The sequence below is a fragment of the Scyliorhinus canicula genome, chromosome 2 (genome assembly GCF_902713615.1).
Source record: "Scyliorhinus canicula chromosome 2, sScyCan1.1, whole genome shotgun sequence".
Classification (NCBI taxonomy): domain Eukaryota; kingdom Metazoa; phylum Chordata; class Chondrichthyes; order Carcharhiniformes; family Scyliorhinidae; genus Scyliorhinus; species Scyliorhinus canicula.
The window spans coordinates 264,280,134-264,305,465 of NC_052147.1; the positions used below are offsets into that span (position 1 = coordinate 264,280,134).

At 47.0% G+C, this 25,332-nt stretch overlaps 1 protein-coding gene across 2 annotated transcripts in view; it reads left to right on the forward strand.

The window, feature by feature from the left end:
* The first annotated feature begins 5,158 nt into the window (after positions 1–5,158).
* The window catches only part of tfcp2l1 (transcription factor CP2-like 1), a 52,601-nt gene continuing 32,427 nt past the window's right edge, over positions 5,159–25,332 (forward strand). For both annotated transcript variants that reach the window (XM_038790035.1, XM_038790036.1), the window contains exons 1-7: positions 5,159–5,266; positions 12,383–12,427; positions 16,069–16,220; positions 19,524–19,600; positions 21,445–21,550; positions 22,998–23,104; positions 24,870–25,022. In XM_038790035.1, coding sequence (XP_038645963.1) covers positions 5,178–5,266; positions 12,383–12,427; positions 16,069–16,220; positions 19,524–19,600; positions 21,445–21,550; positions 22,998–23,104; positions 24,870–25,022 — 729 coding nt within the window. In that variant the 5' untranslated portion in view covers positions 5,159–5,177. The remainder of the gene's footprint in view (positions 5,267–12,382; positions 12,428–16,068; positions 16,221–19,523; positions 19,601–21,444; positions 21,551–22,997; positions 23,105–24,869; positions 25,023–25,332) is intronic.

Here is a 25,332-nt window from a genome sequence, read left to right on the forward strand (position 1 = left end):
GGAGTTGACGTCGGGTTATGGGAGGAGAGCTGGGAGGGGAGTTGACGTCGGGTTATGGGACGAGAGCTGGAAGGGGAGTTGACGTCGGGTTATGGGAGAAGGCTCTGAGGAGAGTCAATGCATCCTCGTCGTGCGCTGGCTCAGCCTGATCCAGTTCAAGGTGGTCCACAGGGCTCATACGACTATGGCCCGGATGAGTAGGTTTTTTGAGGCAGTGTGGGGGAAGTCCTGCGAACCATGTACATATATTTTGGGCGTGCCCAATGCACGTGCCCAATTTTGGGCGGGGGGGGTGGGGGGGCGGGGGGGGGGGGGCGGCGGAGAGAGGCCGACGTTCTGGCCTTTGCCTCCCTGGCGGCCCGGAGATGGATTTTGCTGGGATGGAGGGACTTGGAGCCTCAATAGCCGAGGGTTTGGGTCAGTGACATGAAATGACAATTGCTTATTGTCAGAAGTAGGCTTCAAATGAAGTTACTGTGAAAAGCCCCTAGTCACCACATTCCGGTGCCTGTTCGAGGAGGCTGGTACAGGAATTGAACACACGCTGCTGGCCTGCATTGGTTTGCTTTAAAAGCCAGCTATACATGGCAGGGGTAGTTAGGGATTAGGGCTGGGGGAGTTGGGTATGCTATTGTGGGTTTTTGCGTGCATTGGATCTCTATTGTTAAAATGTTAAAATTATAAATGCCTCAATAAAAATTTTCTAAAAAAAAGTCTCCCGAGATTTAATGGAATCTGGCAAGTTGGCGCAATCTGATCTTCTGCTGTTGGGCGGGTTCATAGAATCATACAATTTACAGTGCAGAAGGAGGCCATTTGGCCCATCGAGTCTGCACCGGGCCTTGGAAAGAGCGCTTATCGCCTTGGAACCAAACCAACACATTTGCAATAATGAATTTAAACAAAAACAAAGCAGCCAAAAGCTCCTTCCTTTTAAGAGGAATGGATATGGCTAAGCAGGCTGTTAATTGCTGGCTCGTTCACTGAGGCTAACAAAGAACAGTAGCATAACTTAAAGAACAACAGCAGATTCCGATTACCATATTTAAGTGAGCTCATTTTTTCCCCCAAATAAGGGGAAATTTAGCGTGGCCAATCCACATCTTTGGGTTGTGGGGGTGAGACCCACGCAGACACGGTGAATGTGCAAACTCCACACGGACGGTGACCTGGGGCTGTGACCGAACCCGGGTCCTCGGCGCCATAAGGCAGCAGTGCGAACCACTGCACCACCATGCCCCCCCCCCCCCCCCCAGATTAGGCTCAGTGCCAGATTCTCCCAGAGTCCGGGATCGAACGGCCATGCCTGAGGGATCTTGCCAGGACGCCATTTAACACTGGTTTCCGCAAACGTGGAACAGGCGTAACGGTGCCTGTTAGTGTGTGTGGGGAGGGGGCTATTCGAGGCTCCTGGGTGGTCGGGAATTGGGCAAGGCGGTACCCTGGCACTTTGGTACCTTGGCACCATTGCACTGCCACCGGGCAGTATGTGCCAAAGTGCCCATGCCAGGGAGTGGGCCAGGGGGTGCCTTTCCCTTAAGAGGTGGGGTCAGGGGAAGGGTCCAGAGGCCGCGGTGGGGTGGCTGAGGGGAGTCGAAAAACCGGGGCAGCATTTAATACTGAAAATGAAAATCGCTTATTGTCACAAGTAGGCTTCAAATGAAGTTACTGTGAAAAGCCCCGAGTCGCCACATTCCGGCGCCTGTTCGGGGAGGCTGGTACGGGCTGGTACTAATGCGATGATCCGAGAGTTGTCTTCCTGCACTGGCGAGCTGAGCTCACCGGTGCAGGAAATTACGTAAGCGCGGCCATTATGACGAAGCCAAAACAAATGGCAAATTGCCTTTATATAATGGGGTCTTTCTCAGGGCTGCAGGCACTGAGAAATACCTCGCTAAACACACCCGAAACGGGGCATTGATTTTTTCCTATTAAATTGTGCCCTTTTTTTTTTTAATGAATTAGTTTTTCCAATTTAGGGGCAGTTTTAGCGTGGCCAATCTACCTAGCCTGCACATCTTTGGGTTGTGGGGCGAAACCTATGCAAACATATGGAGAATGTGCAAACTCCACACGGACCCAGAGCCTGGATCGAAGCTGGGACCTCGGCGCCATGAGACAGCAGTGCTAACCACTGCGCTACCGTGCTGCCCTTATTGTGCCCTTTAATAACAATTTTGGAAAACTCTGCAAATGACCAATGCGGTGCCTATTTTGTTTTCTCAATTGTGTTTCCACTTCGTTGTAGTTTCAAGTGTGTATTTTAACTTTTAAAATACATGAGTAACTACCAGTAATTTGGAGTCTGGAATAAATGTCGTGGATGGAGTTAGGGTATATAAATAATTCAACTGTAGTGAAAATATTTGTATATATGTATTTTATCCTGTAGTTTTTGATCTATTTGCCATAGTTATGTGTGCAATATGCAAGGTATTTTGGATAACCATTATTACATGCAGAAAAATGTAAAACACTTGGAATTAAGTCCCGGTTAGGCAAACTTGTGATTCTTTGCAAATTTGGAACTCTACTGGTCACTTTTGCATTCCGATTCCCACCTTGGGTGACTGTCGGTGTGGAGTTTGCACATTCTTCCCGTGTCTGTGTGGGTTTCCTCCCACAGTCCAAAGATAGATCAAAGAACAGTACAGGACAGGAACAGTCCCTTCGGCCCTTCAAGCTTGCACCAATCACGGTGCTTTTCTAAACTAAAATCTTCTGCACTTCCGGTGTCCGTATCTCGCTATGCCTATCCTATTCATATATTCGCCAAGATGCCTCTTAAACACCGCTATGTATCTGTTTCCACCACCATCTGCAGCACACACCAGGCACTCACCACTCTCTGGTAAAAAACACCTGCCTTACATATCTACTCTAAACTTTCCCCCTTGCACCTTAAACCTATATCCCCTAGTAATTGACTTTTCCACCTTGGGAAAATGCATCTGACTATCCACTCTGTCCATGTCAGTCATAATTTTGTAAACCTCTATCAGGTGGCCCTCAACTCCTTCATTCCAGTGAAAACAATCTGAGTTTATCCAACCTCCCCTCATAGCTAATACCCTCCAGACCAGGCAACATCCTGGTAAACTTCTTCTGTGCCCTCTCCAAAGCATCCACATCTTTCTGGTAGTGTGATGACCAGAATTGTATGCAATATTCCGAATGTGGACTAACTAAGATTCTCAACAGCTGCAGCAGATGTGCATATTGGGTGGATTGGCCATGCTAAAATTGCCCCTCAGTGTCCAGGGATGTGAGGGTTAGGTTATGGGAATAGGGTGGGGGTGAGTGGTAGAGTGGACCTGGGTAGGGTGCTCCTTCGGAGGGTCAGTGCAGACTCAATGGGCTGACTGGCCTTCTTCTGTACTGTACAGATTTCACAGATCATCAAGCAAGATCTTTTTTCCCCAAAGAGGGCAATAGAATCATAGAAAAGTTACAGCACAGAGGGTCAATCGGCTCATCTTGTCCATGCCAGCCCGAGAACACCCAGGTGCCGTTTCAAATCCCATCTTTCTACAGCAGGTCCCTAGCCCTGTAGCTTAGAGCACTTAAGGTGCAGATCCAGGTACTTATTAAAGGAGTTTGGGGTGTCTGCCTCCATTACCAACTCGGGCAGCGAATTCCAGACGTCCACTAGCCTCTGCGTAAAAAAGTTCTTCCTCATGTCCCCTCTACCCCTCTGCCACTTATCTTGAATCTATGTCCCCTGATTCTAGAATTCTCCACCAAGGGGAACAATTTTATCCTGTCCACTAGACCAAAGAACAAAGAAAAGTACAGCACAGGAACAGGCCCTTCGGCCCTCCAAGCCTGCGCCGACCATGCTGCCTGTCTAAACTAAAATCTTCTACACTTCCTGGGTCCGTATCCCTCTATTCCCATCCTATTCATGTATTTGTCAAGATGCCCCTTAAACGTCACTATCGTCCCCGCTTTCACCATCTCCTCCGGCAGCGAGTTCCAGGCACCCACTACCCTCTGTGTAAAAAACTTGCCTCGTACATCTACTCTAAACGTTGCCCCTCGCACCTTAAATCTATGCCCCCTAGTAATTGACCCCTCTACCCTGGGGAAAAGCCTCTAACTATCCACTCTGTCCATGGCCTCATAATTTTGTAGACCTCTATCAGGTCGCCCCTCAACCTCTGTCGTTCCAATTAGAACAAACCGAGTTTATTCAACCGCTCCTCATAGCTAATGCCCTCCATATGAGGCAACATCCTGGTAAATCTTTTCTGCACCCTCTCTAAAGCTTCCACATCCTCCTGGTAGTGTGGCGACCAGAATTGAACACTATACTCCAAGTGTGGCCTAACTATCTCTTCCCCTCATAATTTTGTACACCTCAATTAAGTCACCCCTCAGCCTTCTTTGTTCCAAGGAAAATAACTCCAACCGATCCAATCTCTCCTGGCAGCCACACTTTTCTCGCCCTGGCAGCATTCTTGTAAACCAGAGCCATAACGTCTTTCTTGTAATGTGGTGACCAGAACTGCACACAATACTCCAGTTGTGGCCTCACCAGTGTTTTGAACAATTCCAACATTATATCCTTACTTTGATATTCCGTACCTCTGCCAATGAAGGAGAGCATTCCATTTGCTTCCTTAACAGCCGTTCACTTTGAATCAACCTTGGCAATTGTTGAATCCCCTTGGACTGCTGTCCTGTGTACTTGTTGGCCGAGATCTCTCACTTCATCTAGATGGTTATTTGAATAGAAACAACTTGCAGGGGTTGGGGTTTGTGTGTGTGTGTGTGTGTTGGGGGGGGGGGGGGGGGGCTGTGTGCGGGGGACAGGCAAGGGGATTGGCGCTGAAGCCATGATGCTCACTTGGGAGAGCCGCTTGCAGGCGCGAGGGGTCGAATGGCCTCGTTCTGCCGCCCTCACGGTGCTGTGGGTTGGGAAACGGAGACGGTATTGTGTGGCTGACGTGAAAGAATTGGACCGGAGAGAAAAATAAAAATAGAAAAAAAAAGTGTCAGTCGTTGTGGGAAACTTATGGGGGTGAGGTGTGACGGCTGCCAGCACTTTGACGAAGTGACTTGACCTTGGCGGCTCCTGGCCAATCAGGCGGGCGGGGGCGGGCGGAGTGGAGGCGAGATTTAGCCGGGCGCCCGGCTGTGTTCGCCCACACTCCCGCCCGCCCGCCAAATCCACAATGTTGTTGTGGCACACACAACCGGAGCATTTCCACCACCACCACGAACAACAACAACAGCAACACCACACGGCAACTAATTACCTTCGGTAAGTGAGTGGCAAACTCCCAAATAAATGCAGATTCCCGTCCAGAAGCAACGTCTGCCGATTGTGAATTAATTTCATTTTGTTTTTGGAGTGGGGACTCGAGAGTTGGTCGTAAAAAGTTTTTAAAAGTGAGAAGTAAAAAAAAAAAATCAATTGCAGGCCTGTGGGGGTGTTTGGGGTGGGGAATCATTGGATTGCTCCTCGAGCTAGCACGGGCACGCTGGGCCGAACGGCCTCTTTTACTTTAATTCGTTTCCGCCTGGTATTTTTTAAATCTTCTGCTTTCAGTGCCCGCGCAATTAAACGCTGCCGTTGTTTTAAAAAAAACATCAGGTGTGGAACAGTGCAGGTTATAGAGTAGACTGTCAAATATCAAATCAGGTTGTGAATGCTGAAAAAGGATTGCTCCCTATGATCAGGGTCCACATGCATTTCTGCAGCTGCGGGAAATATAGTGTTCACATATTTGGTGGAGCATTCAGTTTCCCACCGATGACAAGGGAGTTAACTGCAAGCAGGTTTTGGGAGAGTGTGTCAAGGTTTCGAGTTTGCTAAGGTTAGACTGTGACGAAGGGGAGTTTATAGAAATGCAGGTGTCCTTCTGTCCTTTCTGCAGGCTGAGGAAAGTATTGAATTCGTTATGGATATTTCAGGAGTGGTTGTACATTTTTAGGCAATTATCAATCAACAGCCCGCCTCTAGTCTGTGGCCATCAGGTGCATTTTCCTAAGAGACGGAGGTGAGGTGAACTAGGATAAGAATGTACTGTACTGTACAGGTCAGAGCAGGGTTCACCCCCCCCCCCCCCCCATACTGTTCTACAATACAGAATTAATTCACAGTGTGGTCTGTGCATTTAGGGTGTTTCAATCCGTTGTGCATGAATAATTGGTTTACATGAAGTACAACATACCTATAACCAAAGAACAAAGAAAAGTACAGCACAGGAACAGGCTCTTCGGCCCTCCAAGCCCGTGCCGACCATGCTGCCCATCTAAACTAAAATCTTCTACACTTCCTGGGTCCGTATCCCTCTATTCCCATCCTTCTTAATGTATTTGTCAAGATGCCTCTTAAACGTCACTGTCATCCCTGCTTCCACCACCTCCTCCGGCAGTGAGTTCCAGGCACACACTGTCCTCTGTAAAAAAAACTTGCCTCGTACAGTTCTTCTAAACTTTGCCCCTCGCACCTTAAACCTATGCCCCCTAGTAATTGACCCCTCTACCGTGGGGAAAAGCCTCTGACTATCCACTCTGTCTATGCCCCTCATAATTTTGTAGACCTCTATCAGGTCACCCCTCAACCTCCGTCGTTCCTGTGAGAACAAACCGAGTTTATTCAACCGCTCCTCATAGCTAATGTCTTATTGTCTTATAAATTGTCTTATAAATCTCCACGAGATAGGGCAGGGTTTATTCCAGGCTATGAGCCAAATAGCTTCAGAGCTTTGATGCTGAAGATCAGCTCCAAGGTTTTTATTTCCTCTGTTGCTTCCTGCCCTTAAAAGTATCTGTTGTTTCTCAGCATTCCGAGCTGAACACAATATTCAAGATGCCATATAACGAGATTGCTATAAAATGGCCTCTTGCGATCTGTACTGTACTATATTTATGTGGGTTTGTGTAGGAACTTGTTACTACTCTAGCAGATTACGATCTTTAAATCCATGCTCATGTTCACTCGGTAGATGATTTTAGTTTTGTTTGTGAAAGTATCCGTTTTTGTATTAAAGTGATAGATGGTAGCAAAAGGTTAAAAATCAGTAAAACCTCGGAATGTGTTCATATGTATGTGTGATCTATGCGCAGTGGAAGTACCTAATTTTGTAAAATTACTTGCAAATTACTGCGGATGCTGGAATCTGAAACAAAGTCAGAAAATACGGGACGTCCTCAGCAGGTCTGACAGCTTTGACAAAGATTAATCTAGACTCGAAACGTTAGCTCCCTTCTCTCTCCACAGATGCTATCAGACCTGCTGAGATTGGCCAGTATTTTCTGTTTTTGTATCAAATCTTGTACTTGGCATAAAGACGTATTGACAGTAGGATAATGGGTCAAGGCTGTAAAACCAAACCCCAGCTGATCCATTTGCCAACCTTGTTCTATTTATAGATTTCAGCATGCAACTTGCATTCGTATAACATATGTAACATCGTTAAAAAAGTGTTTCACCGGACCATCATCAAACGAGATTTGACACTGAACCACTAAAGGAGATATTTGGACAGGGGAACAAAATCTTGGTCAAAGAGATAGATGTTTAAGGAGCATCTTAAGGGAAGGAAGAGGGCTGGTTTAGCACACTGGGCTAAATAGCTGGCTTTTAAAGCAGACCAAGGCAGGCCAGCAGCACGGTTCAATTCCCATACCAGCCTCCCCAAACAGGTGCCGGAATGTGGCGACAAGGGGCTTTTCACAGTAACTTCATTGAAGCCTACTTGTGACAATAAGCAATTTTCATTTCAAGTGGGGGTAGAGAGACGGAGAGGGTTCTGGAGGGAATTCCAGAATTCAGGGCTCAGTCAACAAAATGGAGCAATTAAAATCAGGAACGGGCAGGAGTCTGGAATCGAAGGCGATGCCGGACAGTATTCTTTTTTTTTTTTTTAAATTTTTTTTTTTTAAATTTAGAGTACCCAATTATTTTTTCCAATTAAGGGGTAATTTAGCGTAGCCAATCCACCTATCCTGCACATCTTTGGGTTGTGGGGGTGAAACCCACGCAGACACGGGGAGAATGTGCAAACTCCTCACGGACAGTGACCCAGGGCCGGGATTCGAACCCGGGTCATCAGCGCCGTAGGCAGCAATGCTAACCACTGTGCCACCGTGCCGCCCTCCGGACAGTATTCTGCTGGAGGAGTGTGGAGGAGAGATTGAGTGAGTGGCAAGGCGAAGGAGGGATTTGAAGACCAGGATAAGTTTTAAAATTGAGGCACTGCTTAACCAGCAAGCCACATCGGTCAGCAAGCGCGGGGGGGGGGGGGGGGGGGGGGGTGATGGGTGAACAAGACTTGCTGCCAGTTAGGATCAATATAATTTAAAACAAATCCATTTTTATAGAACTGTAATCAGACTGAGACTCATTTTACTGTGTCCTGGAATGATGTGAGGATTTTGCGAGATGGGTGAATTAAGATGGACAAGTGACCTTTCTCAGCCACAATATCTTGATATTTTAAGCATTATTTACCTTTGCTCTCAGACGGGGAAGACTTTCAATTTGTTCCATTCTCAATTTACTTTTTTTGTCTTGTTTTAAGTCATAATTTCCTGCATGAAACAATTGCTGTTTTTGTTTAATTGATGTAAAGGGACCTTTACATTGGTCAATGGTGACATTGCCTTCCAATATTAAACAAAATACTTTACATATCATAATAATCTTTATTAGATCACAAGTAGGCTTACATTAAGACTGCAATGACGTTACTGTGAAAATCCCCTAGTCGCCACACTCGGGTACACAGAGGGAGAATTCAGAATGTCCAATTCACCTAACAAGACGTCTTTCGGGACTTGTGGGAGGAAACTGGAGCACCCGGAGAAAACCCACGGAGAGAACGAGCAGATTCTGCAGTCGGTGATCCAAGCTGGGAACTGTACCCGGGTCCTTGGTGCTGTGAAGCAACTGTGCTAACCACAGTGCTACTGTGCCGCCCGTAAACCTCACATGATTACAGCCAAGCTCAATAAAGTGCAGCAGCAACATGACACACACAGGACTGTTCCTTTGGCTGGCTTTAGGACAACAACAAAAAACCATATTTAATTTTAGGGTTGAGATTGATAAATGCAGCAACGCAGCAGGTAGAACAGGTTTGTGAAGAGACAGCCTAATGCGGTGCCCTCTGCTCACACTAACATTACGATACGTTGAAATGAGTCAGTAGGAGGTTCTCAGGGCATTCTACACTGGAATTAACAACTCGCCCTCAATCACATTCCTCTGAATTTGCTTTGCCTTCTAGCGACACCTTCCAAATATTAAATATTTCCATACTTTGCATTGTACAACAGCGAGATGAAAGTGTTACTGTCTGGAGGATTTTGAGCGAATCTAATTTGGGGAGTTAAGGTGATCTGGAGTTGAGAGCCTCGATAGCGGGGTAACCCAATGTGCATTGGACAGGGGGAGGGTGATTGTCCCTCAGATATGCTGCATGTCCAAAATCCCCTCCCTGTCCCTCTGATCAGGATAGGCCCACATCCCCATGAAAAGAGTAAAGAAGAGGTTACTTTCCAATTGGATTTCTTCGTGACTCTCATACGTTCGTAGCTTCTCGTTAGGCTCTTCTCCACAAGAAGAAACATTTGCGGCGGGAAGATTTAAGAGGCCTGCAAGACTGGGAAATGTGGCGGGCAGGATGTCTTTAACTCGGCGGCTGCTCAAATTTGGCTTTCGAGATGGCGGGTTCAAATTTAGAAATCAATTCAGTGATGTGTTTGTGTCTGGACAGGCCTCACGCTGCCCGTGGCAGTTCCTACTTGTAATATGTTTTCACTCCGTGAATATTAATTGTGTTCAAAACATTTTGTAATACATGCAACCTTCATGATAAAGTCAGCGGAGAACCTTGTGGAACCCCGGGTTCACATTCGTGAACATTTGGCTTTGTGAAGTCGTGCCTGAAGTCTGCGTTTTTTCTTGTTGAACTCGAGAGCAGGCGGGAGGAGAACAGGAGAATGGCAGCTTTTGCGAAGGCTCGGAATGAATCGGTGGTGAAGGGGGAGGTACGCAGTGGGGTCAGGGACAGGGTGAAGGGCAGGGCCTGACATCCTGGGTGTGATGGGGGTTGGTGGGAACAGCCAGTCACTGTAAGAAACTATGGAGCCTGAAGGGCGATGTCACTACTGTTTACATGCGGGTCCATCAAAGTCCTTACAGAACTTTTGAGTTCACTTACAAAATTTCAAATATCCCCGCTGAGAGCGATCCATGATCATGTTCACTACGATGCATAGAAAGGATGGCCAGCTGACCCTGCAGGTTCAGCCATATCGCACAACAGTGCTGGATACAACATTATGAAAAATGAAAATAGGCTTCAAATGAAGTTACTGCGAAAAGCCCCTCGTCGCCACATTCCGGCGCCTGTTCGGGGAGGCTGTTACGGGAATTGAACCGTGCTGCTGGTCTGCTTTCAAAGCCAGCGAATTAGCCCTGTGCTAAACAGCCCTTAAAATGAAAATCGCTTATTGTCACGAGTAGGCTTCAATGAAGTTACTGTGAAAAGCCCCTTTACACATTAGACAAAAAAACAAAACATTGTTTCTTCCACAATAAGTGAAATGTCCCGAACTCCCCTGTAAGCATCAATGTGTGCCAACCATGAGGTGTGCCAGTACATTTAGCTCTCTGGTTAAGCTAGCCTCAACAAATACAAACGATGCACACACAAATAAAGTGATACCAATGTCAGGCAAAGTATTTACAAGTGAAATTTAATTTTGCAAAATTTCAATAGGGGAACCAGCAAAAAATACAAGATTGGAAGTGGTGCCCCCTGCTGATTCTGTCACGGGGAATGGTGGGCAACAGTTAAAATTATGCCCACTATCTCTACCTATTCTGTCAAAATCTTCCACAATTTTAAAGATGTCTATGAGGTCACCCCTCTGCATTTTACGAGAGAAAAAAGACCTGGTCTGTCGATCATTGTTGATATGTTTATGAAGATCTATTGATTTTTTTTGTTGTAAAATTTCTACAGTTAATCAAATAACTCTCCTATAAGGTATGTAAAATTAGCAGAACTGCCTCCAGCTATTCCTTGCCGTCATGCTGTGATCATTTACAGCCGTGTAAACTGTGCCTTGCTTTCCCAGAATAAACTAATTATCAGTTCACTTCTGTTCAGAGAAGGCATACAGAAATACAGGCCTGAAGCAGGAATGATGGCTCTCTATTTAAATAGACACAAACTAGACACTAGGAGTGATTAAACCAGTGCGAGGGAGCAAAGAGCTCCAGCATGGGTGGAAGTTATGGAAAGGCAGCCTGTCCCCAGACACCCCCATCCCCAATTCACGGGCATACCTCTCGAGGTGATGATTCATGAACAGTGAGAGTATAGAGAGAAATATAGAGCAGGATTCTCTGATCCTGAGGCTAAGTGTTGACGCCGTCGTAAATGCCGTTGAGTTTCTTGACGGCATCAACATGGCCTCAGGAGCAGATATCTGACCCCTACAGGGTATCAGCATGGTACTGGAGCGACCCATGCCGCTCCCGGCATCAGATGGGCACCGCAGGGTCTGCACATGTGCAGTGGCATCGGTGCCAACGTGTGCATGCGCAGTGAAACCGGGGTGATTTACCGTGCATGCGCGATGGCTCCCTTCTCCGCGCTGGCCCCGACACAACATGGCGTAGGGCTACAGGGGCTGGCGAGGAACAAAAGAGGCCCCCAGCCGGAGAGGCCAGCCCACCGATCAGTAGGACCCGATTGCGGGCCAGGCCACAGCGGCAATGGCGGTGTGGCGCGATTTGCGCCGGTCCCGGCGGTTCTCTGGCCGAGCCCCGGGGTGAGAGAATTCCGGCCTCTGTATCCAGTAGACTGCGTATGACTTCAAGTGGCGTTGCCAAGGACATGGACCCAGTGCCAGAAAAGGTTCAATGGCCTGAATGGTTCTGTCAAGTTAAATGTCCGCCAATACTTGGCCGGAAGCCATCACCTCTCAGCTCCTGAGCATTCTCCTGCTCAACCCTCCTCTGACCAGCACTTCCTTGCTCTCACATGCGTTCCGTTCACTACTGCCTCCACCCGCAATCTCCGTGTCGGTAGGCAACACTCAGACTGACCCTCTTAGAACATAAGGACTAGGAGCAGGAGTAGACAATTTCGCCCCTCGAGCCTGCTCCGCCATTCAATATGATCTTGGCTGATCTCCTCTTGGCCTCAACTACACTTTCCTGCGAATTCTTCATAACCCTTCAACCCATTACTAATTAAAAATCCGTCTCTCCTCAAATTTACTCAAAGTCCCGGCATCCACTGTACTGGGGTAGTGAATTCCACAGATTCATGGCTCTTTGGGAGAAGTAATTTTTCCTCATCTCTGTTCAAATGTTCACCCCTTATCCTAAAACAATGACCTCTTGTTCCAGATTGCCCCACAAGAGGAAGCATCCGCTCCATGTCAGAGGAAATGGGTGAGATTCTTAATGAGTACATTGCATCGGTATTCACCAAGGAGAGGGACAGGACGGATGTTGAGGCTAGGGATGGATGTTTAAATACTCTAGGTCAAGTTGTCATACGGACATTAAGGTGGACAAGTCCCCAGGACCAGATGGGATCTATCCCAGGTTACTGAGGGAAGCGAGGGTCGAAATAGCTGGGGCCTTAACAGATATCTTTGCAGCATCCTTGAGCACAGGTGAGGTCCCGGAGGACTGGAGAATTGCTAATGTTGTCCCTTTGTTTAAGAAGGGTAGCAGGGATAATCCAGGGAATTATAGACCTGTGAGCTTGACGTCAGTGGTAGGCAAACTGTTGGAGAAGATACTGAGGGATAGGATCTATTCACATCTGGAAGAAAATAGACTTATCAGTGATAGGCAGCATGGTTTTGTGCAGGGAAGGTCATGTCTTACAAACCTAATAGAATTCTTTGAGGAAGTGACAAAGTTAATTGATGAGGGAAGGGCTGTAGATGTCATATACATGGACTTTAGGAAGGCATTTGATAAAGTTTCCCATGGCAGGTTGATGGAAAAAGTGAAGTCGTATGGGGTTCAGGGTGTACTAACTAGATGAATAAAGAACTGGCTGGGCAACAGGAGACAGAGAGTAGTGGTGGGAGGGAGTGTCTCAAAATGGAGAAGGGTGACTAGTGGTGTTCCACAGGGATCCGTGCTCGGACCACTGTTGTTTGTGATATACATAAATGACCTGGAGGAAGGTATAGGTGGTCTGATTAGCAAGTTTGCAGATGATACTAAGATTGGTGGAGTTGCAGATAGCGAGGAGGACTGTCAGAGAATACAGGAAAATATAGATAGACTGGAGAGTTGGGCAGAGAAATGGCAGATGGAGTTCAACCCAGGCAAATGTGAGAGTCCTGGGGAAAATTGATGTACAGAGAGATCTGGAAGTTCAGGTCCATTGTACCCTGAAGGTGGCAACGCAGGTGGATAGAGTGGTCAAGAAGGCATACAGCATGCTTGCCTTCATTGGAAGGGGTATTGAGTACAAGAGTCGGCAGGTCATGTTACAGTTGTATAGAGCTTTGGTTCGGCCACATTTGGAATACTGCGTGCAGTTCTGGTCGCCACATTACCAGAAGGATGTGGATGTTTTAGAGAGGGTGCAGAGGAGGTTCACCAGGATGTTGCCTGGTATGGAGGGTGCTAGCTATGAAGAAAGGTTGAGTAGATTAGGATTGTTTTCGTTGGAAAGACGGAGGTTGAGGGGGGACCTGATTGAGGTCTACAAAATTATGAGAGGAATAGACAGGGTGGATAGGAACAAGCTTCTTCCAAGATTGGGGGTGTCAATTACAAGGGGTCACGATTTCAAGGTGAGAGGGGGAAAGTTTAAGGGAGATGTGCGTGGAAAGTTTTTTACGCAGAAGGTGGTGGGTGCCTGGAGCGCTTTGCCAGTGGAGGTGGTAGAGGCGGCCACGATAGCATCATTTAAGATGCATCTAGACAGATATATGAACGGGCGGGGAACAGAGGGAAGTAGGCCTTGGAAAATAGGAGACAGGTTTAGATAAAGGATCTGGATCGGCGCAGGCTGGGAGGGCTGAAGGGCCTGTTCCTGTGCTGTAATTTTCTTTGTTCTTTGTTATGTCTACTTTACAATACCGTTTATCATCTTATATACCTCAATTTGATCCCCTCTCATTCTTCCAAAGTCGAGAGAGACACTAAACTGCTTAATCTCTCTTCATAAGACAACCCCTCAACTTTGCAATCAGTCTTGCTCCCATTCCTCACAGTCAAAGAACAATACAGCACAGAAACAGGCCCTTCAGCCTTCCAAGCCTGTACCGGTCATGATACCACCCTTGGCCAAAACCCTCCGCACTTCCTTGTGCCATATCCCATCTAAAATGGCCACCCACAAAGGATAATGGGAATTGCGGTTAGGTTGGGACCCAGACGATACACAGCCCCTGTGTATTGTGCAGAGGAAAACCAGACCTGTACAGAAACTCACACCTGCTAAAGGTCAATCACCGATTTTTCCAGTACAATGGGACACAGATTGAAACATAGCAGCAGTAAATGACTCGGGGGCGCCTATTTACCTTATTTGGGAGTGCCTTGGACAATAGCAGCTAGGACCCGCCCAGCCCAAATTAGCCAGAATCGATTAGGGTGATCAAAACCCTATCGATCCATTGGATCCCGAGTTGGGACCACCCAAAAGAGAGCGAAAAATCGGAGGATAAGAAGAACTGCGCAACCAATGTTCTGTCTATTTTGGGACCGGCATCTGCCCCTACCAACTGCAGCACCTAGACCAGGCAAGTTCAAGGACCCACGATCGCGACCTGAAGGACCAGCCACAGTCTAGACGCACCTGACGACTTCCAGCTGCCACACGTGAGGATTTAGACAAAGGCCTTGTCTAACCTGCACAGAGCGATCACTTGAAAGTTAAGCAAAGGTCATTTAATCTGTTAGGTATAGTTTAAAGTGTAGCCGCGTGTAGATTATTATGCATAGAACCAAGCCTAGGTTTAATAATAAACAATAATTGAACGAATATACTGGTCGTGTGGTCATTTGCCCAATACACGGAACGTACTCGCGTCTTATGGTTCTGGTAAAGAAGCAACACCATCCTATCCTATCCATGTGTTTGTCAAGATGCCTTTTGAACACCGCTAATGTATCTGCTTCCACAGCCTCCCCTGGCAATGCGTTCCAGGCACTCACCACCCTCTGCGTAAAAAATCTGCCTCGCACATCTCTAAACGTTGCCCCACAGACCTTAAACCTATACCCCCCCATGTGACTGACCCCTTCACCCTGGGAAAGAGTGCCTGCCCATCCACTCTATCCATGCCCCTCATAATCTTGTAGACCTCTATTAGGTCACCCCTCAACCTCCGTCTTTCTAATGAAAACAATCCAAGTCAATTCAGCTTCTCCAGACCAGGCAACATCCTGGTAAACTTCCTCTGCTTCTTCTCCAAAGCCTCCACATCCTTCTGGTAGCGCGGCGACCAGAATTGTGCGCCAAATTCCAAGTGCGGCCTTACTAAGGTTCTATCCAACTGTAGCATGACGTGCCAGTTTTTATACGATGCCCTGTCCAATGAAGGCAGGCGTTCCGCATGCTTTCTTGACTTCCTTATCCACTTGCTCAATAATCTGCTTCCACCTGGTTGGGAAAGTTCAGACCAATGATTCCAGGTGGAACGTAGTGGCCAGGAATTGGCCAGCCAGCATGAAATCTCGCTCCCGCTTCTGGGCCCAAGGAGTACGAGTGCCCGATGGGCAAAAAATTCAGGCCAACATCTTAACCATGATAGTCAATTAAGGATGATCTTAAGTGCTAGCAAAACCATACCGAATGAAGGAGGGTCTGAATTTGAGATCCACTAGTTATATCTTTGATGTATGCAACTCTTGACAAACCCTTACATCAGTCTTGAAATTGATTATGGAAATCCGCTCATTGTTAACTATTATGATCCCAAAGTATAAATTCATCCTTATTTTCATCCTAGTAAGTTTTGCCTTTCTCCTTTGTTGACTACAATATGAAAATTGGTTTGTCGTGAACTTAGATAAGAGCTTTCTATCTCTGATGAATGCCTGTTGTTCCATTTCAGTGATGCCCTGACATTTCCAGTCTTTAAACACGATGAGTCAAACCTCCCTTCAGGAAATGGTGCCAAGCCGCTGCCATTCCAGTATGTGCTCTGCACAGCCACATCTCCTGCTGTCAAACTCCATGAAGAAACACTGACTTATCTCAACCAAGGTATCAAAGTTGAGAGTTGCCTTTGTATATTTTCCCCTCTCCACTATTCCTTAACCTCTCCTTTCAGGTTTGACTCTCTTATCACCACATTTGTTTTGTTGTTGCAGGAATGCTTAGCTTGCGGATATCTCCTTGATGGTGTTCCTCTCCCCTATGGTTGAATGGGAGAGGAGCCGATCTGTTTTCTCTCCATGATCAATCACCCTGTTCTATGCAACAATCTCAAGAGGATTCACTGCAGCATGTTGAATGCAGTGGGTCACACGTGACTTGTCCATTGATAAGCGAATACAATCTCTTAATGTCTTAATTGGGCTCCCAGCAAATTCATAAACCACTCTCACTATCTGGACCATTTTGCCAAGATCCGCAGAATCCATACAGTGCAGAAGGAGGTCATTTGGCCCATCAAGTCTGCACCGGCCTTCCAAAAGAACACACTGCCCCGTTGGGCTGGACCTGGGATGGCGGCAGGTGGGGATAGAGTATTTCAGGAATTTGTTCGTGGAAGGAATGTTTGCAGACCTGGAGGAGCTTGAGGAGACATATCAGTTGCCCAAGGGAAACAGGTTCAGGTACCTGCAGGTGATGGACTTTGTTAGAAAAGAGGTGCCGTCCTTTCCGGAGCTGCCACCTCCGGTGCTGCAGGTTGTTGTCCGAGGACGGCATTGGGGAGGGGAGAGTGGCGGATATATATATGGAGGTCTGATGGATAGGGAGGGCGGTCCTATGGAGGAGGTCAGACACAAGTGGGGGGAAGTTGGGGGTGGAATTGAGGACCGGGATGTGGAGGGAAGCCCTGCAAGGGGGTGACTGCTTTCTTGTCATGTGCGAGGTGAAGCCTCATCCAGTTTAAGGTGATGCACAGAGCCCACATGACGGTCTCGAAAATGAGCTGTTTCTTTTCGAGGATGAAGGATAGGTGTGGGCGGTGTGAGGGGGGCCGGTGAACCATGTGCATATGTTCTGGGCGTGTCCAAGGGGGTTTTGGAAAGGGTTTTCGGATGCAATATCTGAAATTCTGGGCATAGGGGTGGTTCCGAGTCCGGAAGTGGCGAAATATCGGAGTGCTGGAAGATCTGGGAGTTCAGGTGGGAGGAGAGGCCAATGTCTTGTCCTTTGCCTCCCTGATAGCCCGGAGACGGAATTTATTGAGGTGGCGGGACACGGAGCAGCCAACGGCGAGGGTATGGGTGAGTGACCTGACAGAACTCTTACACTTGAACAATTTTAAGTCCACCATACATGGAGTGGAGGAAAGGTTCACCCTACCATGGAATCTGATTATTGACTTCCTTAAAGTGAATTGAAGTGGGGGGGGTTGCGGTTATGTGTGTTTTGTTTTATTTGGGAGGGTATGAGGGGAAGGGAAGAAAGAAGGAGGCGGGCTTGGGGAGGAGGGGAGGGAGGGGGGTTGTTACTTCTGTTACCTGTGACCGAAGTTTGGCTTTTGTATTTTTGTATATATGAAAAATACCTTCAATAAAAATATTTTAAAAAAAAAAATGCACTCTATCTAGGCCCACTCCCCCGTCCTATCCCCATTACCCCTTGCATTGATCGTGGCAAATCCACCTAACTGGCACATCTTCGGACTGTGGGAGGGACCCGGAGGAACCCACGCAGGTACGGGGAGAACGTGCAGACTGCGCAGTCACCCGAGGTCGGAATCGAACCCGGGACCCTGGCCGCTGTGAGGCAGCAGTGCTAACCACCGTTGCAGCTTTTCATAGAATTTACAGTGCAGAAGGGGGCCATCCGGCCCATCGAGTCTGCACCGGCTCTTGGAAAGAGCACCCTACCCAAGGTCAACCCCTCCACCCTATCCCATAATCCAGTAACCCCACCCTACACTAAGGGCAATTTTGGACACTAAGGGCAATTTATCATGGCCAATCCACCTAACCTGCATATCGTTGGACTGTGGGAGGAAACCGGAGCACCCGGAGGAAACCCACGCACACACGGGGAGAATGTGCAGACTCCACACACAGTGACCCAAGCCGGAATCGAACCTGGGACCCTGGAGCTGTGAAGCAATTGTGCTATCCACAATGCTACCGTGCTGCCCTGATATGGATTTGCAGATGTGCACTGTTTAAATGTGGGTGGGTGGGGTGAGGTGGGGCTATGGTTGGAGACCTTACATATACTCGCTGGTGGTTTAGCCACGTGAAATGTTTCTGTGTGTCTGCATGTTGACCGCTGTCATTCAGGCATCTGTTCTCTGTTAACGATTGGACGTATGTACACTGGGGTAATGTTGAGTTTGCCGGGGAGCGACCAAATTAACAAACCAGTTAAATTTTGATATATACTGGGTTAACAGCTGGTAGTTTGAAAATGCACAGAGGCTGTTTTTTTAAAAAAGAAAAACACATTCTGGCAGTAGCAAATCCTGTCTGAAGTGTGCAAAGAATTAATAGGCAAATAAAGCAAAGCTGAAATGTTTTAGAACTATTGATTTCAAGACCTATTCAGTTCAAACCAAATAGGTTTTATAAAGGCTAATTGATCAATATGTTTTTGGGTATACGTGTACGTAAAATGTATACCTAATCTAAAATATTCTTATCTATTATGAGTGAAGTTAAAAGTGTTCTGTAATCTTCGAGTTTGTGTGGCAATATCTACAGCATTGGAGAACGTTCTGGAGAACCTTAAATAAAAGTAGAGCTGAATCCAGTAAGCAGATTACTGCAGGACAGCCCCGCATGTTAACACTGGGTATGAAGTTCCAGATGAGGGAAAGCTTTTGGATAACTATATTAGAATGTCTGAAAGAGAGAGGGAGCGAAAGACTGAATGAGCCCCACCACAAAATAAAGTCACAACATTGATTAATGTGAAATTGGTTCCACTTGCGGAGATTTTACACAATCACATCCAGTCCAATATCTGTGACCAAAGAGCGAATGAGCAAAAATGGATAAATCCTGATAACTTGGTTTATGCATTTAAAAAAAATAAATTTGGAGTACCCATTTGCTTTTTCCAATTTAAGGGGCAATTTAGCGTGGCCAATCCACCTTTTGGGATTGTGGGCGTGAAACCCATGCAGACACGGGAAGAATGTAAATTCCTCATAGACTGTGACCCAGAGCCGGGATCAAACCCGGGTCCCCAGCAACATGGACAGCAATGTTGGTTTATGCACTTAATTATTCAGCAATTTGAAATGAGTAACAGAGAAAAGTGGAACATTTAGTGTTTAATAATTTGAATTGTCGTGTAACTTGAAGTACGCCATTTCTAATGAAGGGCTGGATTGTACCAACAATGTTTTTTTGTTTTCTCAACTAGGTCAATCTTATGAAATTCGTATGTTCGACAACAGAAAACCAGGAGATGGCCAGGAAATAATTGACAAATATATAAAGGTAAGCGTATGCAGGATGAGAGGCATCCATTCCACCTCTGGAGAGTGCAGATCCTCCAGATGTGTGATGACAAGAGACGGTGAATTGTCAGAGTTTCTAAAGCAAATTGTCTGACATCTATCTCCGGCAGAGATAAAGCATTGCACAAAACAGCCCTGGCGATGAGATGCAGGAAGTGTCCCGAGAATGTCACTTCTAAACCCCACTGTTTCCTCTTCATGATTTATTCTATAAGTTGAAGAAAAAGAGTTGAGGGAGTTTGAGAAGAACATACATTTGTCAGTTATCTGCGCAGGTAAAAATGTTGAGCGTACTGGACAGACTCTTGCGCTTTCCTGCCAGTGGGTTTGCAGATGGGGAGGCTTTAGAATACGCTGGGTGGCCTTCCAGCCACTGCCCCGACCTGTCCGCAACTTTAAATGGGGTTAGCGAGGCCGAGGACAGCCTTTTCGTAATAGTGTCCCTTCGGTAACAAATTATTGGTCACTTAAGGGCTGCTTCTTGCCTGGTCTCGATTTTAAGGATGAAGGGAGGCTGGAGTAGAGCCCAGCAGGTCAACCACCTTTGGTGGAAAGAGGGGGAAGGGGATTTCCGCATTAAGTGTCATCCTCATGTAGATAGATAGTTATCCAAAACCATTCCCTCATCTGGAGGTTTATACCCAGGGTTAACATATGGCTGTCCTGCAATAACTTGCTTACAGGTTTCAGCTACGCTTTTATGCCAGGTTCTCTCTGCTCCCGTGGGTGCTCCCTTGCCTCCTGCCCGCTCCATCAAGAACCGCAGGGCTCCCTTCCTAACCCCCTGGGCCTCAACTCGCCTCCCCACTGTGCAACCGACCTCCCATGCTTATCTGGTCCTGGAATCCAGGACTTGGAATCTGGGGACTGCTTGTGGTTCCAGTCCTGGCCACTACTGCCACTGGCACTGCTGGGACTGCAGGGATGGGATTTTCCAACCCCCCCCCCCCCGCCCCGCGCACCAGACCAGAGAATCGCCGGGGGGAGGCGTGAATCCTGCCCCGACGCTGGCTGCCGGATTCTGCAGCGCCGATTTTTCGACGGGAGCGGGAACCGCGCCGCGGCAGTCGGGGGCCGTTGGCAGAGGCCACCCCCCACCGGCGATTCTCCGGCACACGATGGGCCGACTGGCCACCCGTTTTCGGCAGGTCCCACCGGTGTAAAATACACCGGCGGGACCTGGCTCTGCGGGCGGCCTGCGGGGTCCTCGCGCCGGGGGGGGGGGGGGGGGTAGGAGGAGGGGGGGGGGTGGATCTATGGTGGCCTGGCCCATGGTCGGGACCCACCGATCTGCGAGTGGGCCTGAGCCATGGGGGCACTCTTTCCCTCCGCGCCAGCTGGTGTAACAGTCCGCTATGGCCGGTGCGGAGAAGAACCCCCCTGCACATGCGCTGGGATGACGCCCGCACAGGCTGGTGTTCCCGCGCATGCGCCAACTCGCGCCGGCCGGCCCTCTGACGCCGGCTGGCGCGGCGCCAACCCCGCCAGCGCCGGCCTAGCCCCTGAAGGTGAGGAGGATTCCGCCCCGCCGGGTAGGGGAGAATCCTGCTCCAGAGCTGCCAGTCAATCAGGTTTGCTGGCAGCTCCCTGAGGCAGGACTTCTGCTTGGACCATTAATTAGCTGAGGGACTGCTGTGAGCAGGGAAGACGCGTTCCCCACTGACTTTTCGGGGTGGGCCATCAAAAATTCCTGCCCGTAATTCCAAATCCCAGAAGATAATTTCTGTGTGTTCTCCATTTTGCTGGACATTTGAGTGCACAGCAATACTGCAGAATTCCCAATCCTCTGCGGTAACTTCCAGTTAATTGTAGATTGTCTTGTAGAGCATTATCCGTGTGGTTTTTCATGATCGCCGTTTGCAGTACACGGAGCACCAACAGCTGGAGGGCTGGAGATGGAGTCGGCCAGGAGACCGCATTCTGGACATGGGTGAGCAGATTCTTTATTAACTTTTTGTTATGATATGGCAGGTGCTAATTGCCAGGCTGCCCAAATCCCAAGGGTAACTTGGACAAGCTATCACAACAATTTTGCAATTTGTATTGTATTACAAGGAAGCATGTGCACGGAAGTCAGGAGCAAGAGTTGCAAAACCAGTTTTGGATTAAATTAAAACATTAACAAAAATAAAATAAAACATAAACATACAAGATTATATTTCCAAAATTAAAAACCGTTCTACTAACATTTCCCAAAATATTTCTGCTGTGTTAAACTCAGAGATAAACACCCTTTTCAGGCAACAGCCTCTATGGATTTTTAATCTTTAAAAATCCCAGTAAGGATACCACCAGACATCCACGGCTGTTATAAGGAAAGTATTTCGCAGAGCATCTTTCTCTCACTTTATAATGGAGAACTGAGACTTGTGTCAAAACCTTACAGACGTTAAAATGCCTTGAATAGAAATATTTTAAAGAACCTTGCAGACAAAACCTGTCTGTGTGGGTGGCTCGGACTCACTGTGCTTCTTTCACAGCTTTCTCTAAGCACGGCACATTCTTCAGGTTATTATGATCAGTCCTTCAAATATAGCTTCCAATCTCTCTCTAAATACGCTTGTCCTCTTTCATGTTTAAATCTATTGCTCTGAAATTTCTTTGGAAATCCCCTTTCCAGAGTATAAAAAATCTTTCCTGTTGTTTTGTGGCCACTACGTTTGGGTAAAAATAAACTTAATATTTTGCTTTACTCATCTATGATCCTTGCCAGTCATAAATTATCCTTTTGAAATACAACAGCTGAACTTCAATTCTGCACCTTATCTTCTAATGCAAATTTCTATTCATGCTGTTCACTGATATCCCATCTTAGCTTTGCTCACCTCCACTTCAAAATATTTGTTTTCAACCTTGACCTGCCTTCAGTTTAATTTGTCACACACACCTGTTTCACAGTATGCCACAAGGATATTAGGAAAATATGATATTTATTTGCTGTGAGTTCAAAGATATTCGGCTAAGCAAACCTGGGAAACCACCACGGCTGCTTCTTGGAGCTGAATGTGGTTGTGACTGCCAGCCTACTCAATTAAACCTGTATTAACATGATCAATTTAACCTGAGTAGTAAGATATCACAACGCCGACATGTAGACATTTTACTCTGACAATGGTTTGGTATATTAATCAGATAAAGGGTAGCCCTTTTAGCAACACGCTAGTGCTCAATTCATGTCTGTAAGAGATTGTTGTTCCACCTTGGTGCCTGATTGCAGATGAGGATTTGTCACGCTAAATCCTAGCTGATCCCTGCATAAATGTTGTGTGTGCTCGCTGTTTGTACTTTACATGGCACGGGGGAGAAAGAAGTGCACCCTGTGTCTCACTGCCCTGAAAGTCATCTTCAAACTGATTATAAAATGTAACCTTTCACAGACATACCTCTGTCAGTTGGCATCGTGGATCCTCGAGCAAATCCGACACAGCTAAATACGGTTGAATTTCTTTGGGATCCTGCCAAAAGGACTTCTGTTTTTGTTCAGGTGAAGTGACTACCTCGCTGCTACAGTCTATATCATAGTCTCACATAAAATGGTAAGACGTCTTCCAACATCAGGTTAAAGCCCAACAGGTTTGTTTCAAATCACTAGCTTTCGGAGCATTGCTCCTTCCTCAGGTGAATGAAGAGGTATGATCCAGAAACATATGGACAAAGTCATATGCAAGACAATGCTTTGAATGCGAGCATTTGCAGGTAATTAAGTCTTTACAGATCCAGAGATAGGAGTAACCGCAGGTTAAAGAGGTGTGAATTGTCTCAAGCCAGGACAGTTGGTAGGATTTTGCAAGCCCAGGCCAGATGGTGGGGGGTGAATGTAATGCGACATGAATCAAAGATCCCGGTTGAGGCCGTACTCATGTGTGTGGAACTTGGCTATAAGACTTTGTCCATACATATATTTCTGGAATCTACCTCTTCATTCACCTGAGGAAGGAGCAGTGCTCCGAAAGCTAGTGATTTGAAACAAAGCTGTTGGACTTTAACCTGGTGTTGTAAGACTTCTTACTCTGCTCACCCCAGTCCAACGCCGGCATGTCCACATCAAATAAAATGCTGAGTGGGGAGAGAGGAGAAACAGGAACCGCTGTGAACTCTTGCTTTGCTTCGCCTGTGTCTTTGAGTTCCGAACTCACAGTCCCATTCAGCTAGCTTGTTAACACAATTAACATCTACACCTTGTACTGTTTGTTTTAAAACTCTGGATCATGTTCAGTCACATTAGTGACTCCTCAGATAATGAAGCACTCCGTCTCTTCCTGCAGCAAGACCTGGACTTTTCAGGCTTCTGCTAATAACTGACAAGTAACATTCACGTGATGCAATGAACACCTAAAAAAGAGAGTATAATCACTTCACCTTGACATTCAACGGCATTACCATCCTGAATTCCCCGCCATCAACCTCCTGGGGGATACCATTGACCAAAAACTGAACTGGATCAGCCATATAAATACTATGGCCACTAGAGTAGGTCAGAGGCTGGGAAACCTGTGGAGAGTAACCTACTTCCTGACTCCCCAAATCCACCATCTTCAAGGCACAAGTGTGTTCGAATACTCTCCATTTGCTTGGATGAGTGCGGCTCCAACAAAACTCACGAAGCTTGACACCACCCAGGACAAAAATGCCTACCTAATTCACGCCCGTTGCACTACTTAATCATTCACTCCCTCCACCCACTGATGCACAGTGGCAGCAGTGTGTACCATCTTCAAGATGCGCTGCATGAACTCATCAAGGCTCCTTCGACGGCACCCTCCAAGCATACGGCCTGTACAAGTCAAAGGACAGAAAGTGAATGGGAGTATTGCTGTCTTCAGGTACCCCTTTCCAAGCAACATCCCATCCTGACTTGGAACTTTCTCACCGTTTCTTCACTGCCCCTGTGTCAAAATCCTGGAACACCTTCCCTAAAAGCACAGTGGGTGTACCTACATCATATGGCTTCAGAGGTCCAAGAAAGCAGATCACCACCACCTTCTCAAGGGCAATTAGGAATGGACAATATGTGCTGGCCATTCAAGTGACACCCACATCGTGTGATTAAATGAAAACATCTCTTCTGTCCATTGTCTCTTCCTCTTGGAACTGAAGGCCAGTTTGAGCCTATGCCGTGACTTGGTAACAAGTTTCAGATTCATTCTGATCACATTTCTCTTAAGTCCTGCTAGTGTAATAGTGTTTGAAAATGGATATTCAGGATGTATCCTCACCAGTGTTTAATATGTTTCAAATATTGATTTTAGGTTCATTGTATCAGTAGTGAGTTCACCCCCAGGAAACATGGTGGGGAGAAGGGAGTTCCCTTCAGGATTCAGATTGACACCTTCAAACAAAATGAGAATGGTGAATGTACAGAACATCTGCATTCTGCAAGTTGCCAGATTAAAGTGTTCAAGGTATGAGCTAAGTAATTTACTGAGTGCCAAGGCCTTATTCTGAATATTGAAGTAATTGATGCTCAGCTGAAAACAAACTAATTTTTGAAGCAACCCTTCACATCTTGTTCCTTTCTTTTGAGTGGTCGGCCTCAGTATGTACAGCATGTGTGCTCTGCCCAAAGACGGGTCCCTGGCCCTTTGTCTGCTGGCCCTTTAGCCTGAGCTGTTTCCTTGGCAAGTTGGCCAGTGGTGGTTTTCCTTTGCCTTCCACTGCCTGGGGCAGAGTGAGCTGGTAGGTCCAAATTCTACCTCAGCAGGAATGGGAACC